The sequence below is a fragment of the Talpa occidentalis genome, unplaced genomic scaffold (genome assembly GCF_014898055.3).
Source record: "Talpa occidentalis isolate TD23 unplaced genomic scaffold, MPIMG_talOcc4v2.1 talOcc4.16, whole genome shotgun sequence".
Lineage (NCBI taxonomy): Eukaryota > Metazoa > Chordata > Mammalia > Eulipotyphla > Talpidae > Talpa > Talpa occidentalis.
The window spans coordinates 39854713-39860712 of NW_023601653.1; the positions used below are offsets into that span (position 1 = coordinate 39854713).

Here is a 6000-nt window from a genome sequence, read left to right on the forward strand (position 1 = left end):
GCACCGCTGAGAAGTTAAGAATTAAGGTCAAAAGCAGGCCCTGGATGATGCTTGGGACTTTGTTAGGCCACGGTCCAGCCTGCAAGAAGGGCGCTGGTGGGAAGGCCAGGGATGTCACAGTTTGAAGTCTAGGAGGAGAGAAGAGTCTCACCTCTGGGGAAGCATAAGGCGCCAGCAAAGCTGGAGGGTCTAGAGGAGAACAGCAGCTGAGGATGGATTCGCTCTCCTGCCTGGGAAAGGGTGGGCAGCACAGGAGACTGGCACTGGGCCTCTGTGAAAGCAGGCCAAGTGGGTGCAGGGAGACAGAGCATGTGTTAGCCCCAACCAAAGCCTCCTTCAGGGGGACAAGGTGGGGTGAGTGGAAACAGCAGAACAGCAAAGACCCGTAACATGTAAAAATGCAACTCGGAATCAACCACAAATGGGGAACACATTTGGCCCCGATTCCAGAGGGCCCGATGGTGGTCAGTTGAAGGAGGGTCCGCTGCATCCCTTGCCTCCCTGCAGCACACCCTGGTGCAAGCTGACTCTGGTGCAGGCTGACCTTGGTGTGAGCTGAAACTGGTACAGGCTGACCGTGAGGGGAGGGCAGAGGTGGGGTACCGGAGAGTGCACAGCCCCAGCTGCACAGTAGCCATCTGGGCACCTGTTGAGCCCCACCCAGGGATACTGACTCAGCTTTGGGCAGGCCTGGGAATTGCTAATTAGCACTTTAAGTAATCTGATGGTGCCAGAAAGATGGCATTTGGCAACCAAGCAGATCACCAAAATTATCTGATAAATATTGTTAAATTTCAGATTCAGAGTTCCTTTCCAAACCTACTGAATCTCATGATATCCTCACACCCATACAACTAAATGCATCATGTTTGAAACCTTTTCCAATCAACTTTCAAGTGGTGCGGGCAGAAAAGAATTTTACCACACCAAGACAGGTCCCAGGGCAGGGCAGTGGCCTGCCTTGGCCAGAGCCCGCATCCCTGTTCCAGCCAGTCCCAGGTCCTCTTCTCTCTCTCTGGAGGCTCCAGGAAGCTCACAGAGGAAAGGAATGCAAGAAATGGGGGAGCAGGTGTGAAAGCATTTCCATGCTCTCAGGTTACAAGTCTACACGGTTACTCACTAAAAGGTGAGTGACTGCTCTCTCCAGGAGATGGAGGACTCTTCCACTTCCTGTCCGTGGGAAGGGCTTTCTAATGTGAAAGTCCATGAATAAGTCGTCTCTAAGCACAGGAGCTGTGTGGAAGCACCTCAATGCTTTATCACAAGCCTCTAGATACATTAACTGTTTCAGATCACAGTTTTAAATACAATATCCATTCAGTGGGGCTGCGGGTAAGCTCAGCCCTGACCCCCACACAGAAGTCACTGTACCAACTGCCACCTGAAGTCCAGGGGAGCCTCGAAGCCAGCCCCTGCATGGGCCCATGAGGCCAGAGATGGTTCGAGCCCTGTCTCTGAAGCTTAACTGCTTGCACGGCATTATCGGCAAGATGTCCTGAAACATGCTTTTCTTCCCTAAAGGAGAATGCCACCTCCTGTTTTGCTGGGTAGTCAGACAAAGAAGAATTGGAAGTAAAACAAAGCTGGCCCTGGTTCAGAGGCAGCATGAAATGAACCAATAATTACTTACACGGCTCTTGCCCTACTCCCCCAGGGAAGGCGCAGTTGGTCTTGGGGAGTGTCAGGATATTGAAGCATCACCAGAAAGGAAACCGGATGTTCCAGCCATGGTGAGAACTGGAGAAGGGCCTCTATGGACAGCAAGCTCACATGCCGTGTAATGTGAAGAGGCCCTGAGCAAGGATGCTGGGTAAAGTACAACATATATGCTTTTTGTTTTTAGGTTTCAGAGTGCAGTTTAATTCTGTGGGTTCCAACAGCTCAGGCATTTTCAGAAACACAAAGTGCCACGTGGGCCTGGAACGTCCTCTAGGTCCACACTGAGGATGGGGCTGTCCGCAGGCAAATGGAACACACAGCACCAGAGACAGGAGTCCCTGGAGGGTCACATGAATGAACCATCTTTCTGTAATTGGCCCCAGAAGCAGGGCGCCCCATCCCATCAATGGCCCCGAGCTTTCAAAATGGCAACCAATTGAACCCCAGGCCCCACACCAAAGTTCCACACAGAGGGAGTTAATACCTGGGAGAAGCTGCCTTCCTTCCACCAAAATAAAATGGCCATAAAATCCAGACCCCTGCAAGTCTAAATGGAACCCTTGCTAAGCAAAACCCTCCATGCCTCAATTTCTTCCATTGTAAAAGGAGATTCATGCTACCTAGCTTCTGGGATTGTGGGGAATAAACTCATACACATGTGTTTGTGTAGATAATGCACCAACTAATTAGTGGCTATTATGAATAAACAGGGAACCCTGACCACCCTGTTACAGGTGGAGGGCATTCATCCACTCATTCATTCATCAAATTTTGACCTCAGGTACAGGAAGATGCAGTTGGTAATTTTTTTCTTCATTATTTTTGAAAAGCAGAGAATTCTAAAAATAGTGAGTTTCACAATTATCTAGCACACCAGTACCACACAGAATTCTCTGCTAAGTTCTCGGCCTCTTAGTTTTTGTTCCTTCTTCGAGAGGGACAGTAACATTTTGCTTATGAGTAATGTCCACTGTGTGTAATGGGTGTCAATTTTGTGTCTTTTATATATAAATACTGTTTTTAGGTGCCAGAGAGTACATCAGTCCTTCTTGGAAATTTAAGCCTGGTTTACTTTTTGATGAGGGAATGATCCCGTAACAGGGTGGTCCCCAGGAAAAGGGGAAGTTCCAGGTTCCCTGCCCCACCCAAGGGAGGGTAGAGCTAAAGAGAGAAGAGATGAAGTTGCAGAGGAGACAGAGAAGGAAGGAAGCAGGATGGAGAACCAGAAGGAGACTTGCAGGGAGCAGAGAGACACATGAAGAAGCTGCACTTGCCTTCTGGTCTTGGACTGGGTGACAAAGATGTGGGTGAGAGACCGGTGGGAGGTGAGAATGGCAGCTTTTATCTTGATTTTGATCCTTTCCTCTCAGACTTGTCTCTCTCCTATAAGACTTTTCTACGGGTCTCCACTGGAAGGTGCTTTAGACGTGTGGCAGGCTTTGGGGCCTTGCTCTGGGCCAATCCTGCTTGGGTGGACTTTTACCCACGAGGAGATGGGTAACTTTGGGTGCTTGATTTAGAATCTAGATTCTTTGCCTTTCCTGTATTGTTTCCTAATTGTATTAAAGTTCCTTTTCATTAAAGTCTCATATGTTTTGCGTTGATGCAGCAGATGGCAGAACCTATTTAGAACAGGCAGGTTTGCGGAGTCTGGGGTGCCGTCTCCCTGCCCTGTAGCAATCCTACCAACATACTGAGAGATTAGTTGGATAAGACTTAATAGGGAGGCATATTTGATTCAAAGAAGGAAACACTTTATAAAATACTCTGCCCATCTGCACCAAACTGAATAGGGTGTGGCCACTCAACAGTTGGAGGCAGACTGTCAAAAGAGTAGGTCACAGGCCAACAGATACTCCAGATTATAAAGAGGAAAAATAGTACTTATGGAGATAGTTAATTTGCAACCCTGAAAATATCACAAAGAACTGTGAGATTAGATAACAGACCTGCAAAGTTTATTGCTAAGTTCTCCATCTCGTAGGAAAAAAAAAGTGTTTTGGATTTTCTCTGAACAAAAAAGTGGAATAGAAAAGAAATAAAGGACTCTCTCTCCTATAAGCCCAGATGCCTTGTGGAAATTATCTACAGATAATTGCCCACTTGCTGCTAATTCTAGGAGGGTCCTCCTAGAATTCATCTTTTGCTCACCTACTCAGAGTTGGAAACTAAGATAATTTTAAGTAAAACGTGAAGAAAAGAATTTAAATTCCACTGCCTTCATATCAAAAACAGCTGATGACCACAAACTGGGATGGCTGCTCAACAACTTGAAAACTAATTCATAAATTAGTGAGTTCAAAACAAAGCAATGGCTTTCATTTAAAAGGGAAGAAAACACTTCTATTCGTCTTAAAGCAAATCACGAGTCTGTCTGGAGCCTTCACTCTCTCTCCACTGTCCTCGTTGCCCAGATGGAAATGGAGACCTAAGGTACAGAAATTCAGCGATTTAACTATTTTCCCTTAAGGCTATTTCCGCCCTCACCCAAGTTGGCTGTCTATTTGTAATTCATCACGGGTCACATTTTTCTGTCTTAGGCACATTCCAGCTGCAGGAGAAGGACCAGATAGAACGCCAGATTCCTGAATTTCTCCAAACCAGACCATCACCACAGTGACTTTGCATAACCATCACAAAATGGGTGATAATAATAAATAATAAAAGTCTTTGTATTTCTACTGATTAAATAAGGGTGTTGCTCCCAACTGCTTATTCACAAGCAATCTCTGGTTAAGACAGAACGGGAGCAACAACACAGGGGTGGGGGTGGGAATGGAGGTGGGGGCGGGATTTTAAAGGAAAGTTTTGCAAGTCACGAAAAACATCCCAGCGTTTTACATAGTTCCAGGCTCGCCGGGAGAATGGAATGCGTTTAAACGACGGAAGGAGAAAGCATGAGCTTGTCTGGATTATCTTGAGGATTTCTTCCCACGCTAAGATTCGATGAGAATCCAGGACTCACAGCACAGCACGGCACGCGCTGCCCTCTGGGTTTGCTAACACGAAAGCGGCGCCCAGAAAGCGGTTTCTTGCTCTGAGACGGGGTTTCCGAGGTGCCGCGCCACCTTGCACCCGCGGGGTGGGAGTCGCCCTCGCAGAAGGGAACGCAGGGAGCCCCGGACCGCGGGTCCGCGCAACGCCCGCGAGGCTGTGGCCGGGGGCCCGTCCCTCCCGGGTCGGCCGCTCGCAGGAATTTAGCCGAGAAACTCAACCTTTAGGATGTGGACACTGGCCTGGTCCTTTCTCACCAAACTTTTCTTTCGTTTGATACTTTTACTTCTGGAATCCCCGCAGTGACAAGCTCGGCAAAGGCCGGGTTCCTGCCCACGGTCCTCGGGGAAGGGATGGGAGCGGTAAGAGGCGGGGAGTGGCGGAGCGCAGCCCCCCGGGACCGCCCGTCTGGCACCGGGCGCACCTGCCGGGAGCCCGCGCCGCTCACCTGCGGCCCCGCGCCCCGCCCCGCGCCCCCCGCGGCGGGGACACTCACCTGAGGCGGCGGCGGGCGGGAGGCGCCTGTAGGCGGCCATGTCCACTCGTCTCGGGTGCGACGGCGGCCGGCTCCAGGGCCGGGGCGCCCCGGGCGGCAGGTAGGCGAAGTCGACCTTCCGTCGGATCGCCACCCGCCTGAAGTTGTAGCCGCTCTCGCCGCTCATCGCGCCGGCAGCTCCTGCGGCGCCGGGTCGGCCGGGCCGAGCGGACACCCGGGCTCCGACTCCTCCGCGGCCGCTCAGCGCGGCGCTCCCGCGGCTTCGCGCTCACCTGCGGCCGCGCTGCAGCGGCGCCCGGGCCGCCCCCGCCCCTGCCCGCAGCCAATCGCGCGCAGGCCCCGGGGGCGGGACGCGGAGCGCTCCAGGTTCAGCTTGTGAGCGCAGCCGCCGCCTCCGCCCGGGAAGCAGCAGCCCGGGACTGGCGGTGCCGAGCGCCGCTTCGGGGCACCGCCTCCAGGCGCTGCCTCCGAGGCCCCGCCCACCGCCCCGCGCCGCGCACCAGCCCCGCCCACACCCGCATAGCCCCGCCCCTAGCCCCGCCCACCGCTCGCCTCGAGTGCGCCCCTCCCGCTCGCCCCGCCCACTCCCAGTCCCTCGCGCCGCGCCCCGCCCCGCCCCGCCCCGCCCCGCCCCGCCCCGCGTGCCGCCTGCCAGTCAAGAGCTCGCGAGCCTGCGCCGCACACCTGGCTTCTTGGACCAAGGTCGGCCTTGCTCACCTGCGGCCCCGCCCTGGCTCCGGGAAGAGACTATGACACCGCTCTGCACCGCCCAGGCGCTTGCGGTCTTCACCGACCCCCTCGCAGAGGGTCGTGCGGGTGCCTCCAGCTGCTGTCCCAGGCCTCTCGAGATC

At 53.1% G+C, this 6000-nt stretch overlaps 1 protein-coding gene across 1 annotated transcript in view; it reads right to left on the reverse strand.

Annotated features, from left to right (window-relative positions):
* FGD4 (FYVE, RhoGEF and PH domain containing 4) overlaps window positions 1–5315 on the reverse strand; it is a 156638-nt gene extending 151323 nt beyond the window's left edge. Inside the window, exon 1 of the mRNA XM_054696264.1 lies at window positions 5150–5315. Within this exon, the coding sequence (XP_054552239.1) occupies window positions 5150–5315 (166 nt within the window). The remainder of the gene's footprint in view (window positions 1–5149) is intronic.
* Window positions 5316–6000: the final 685 nt, after the last annotated feature.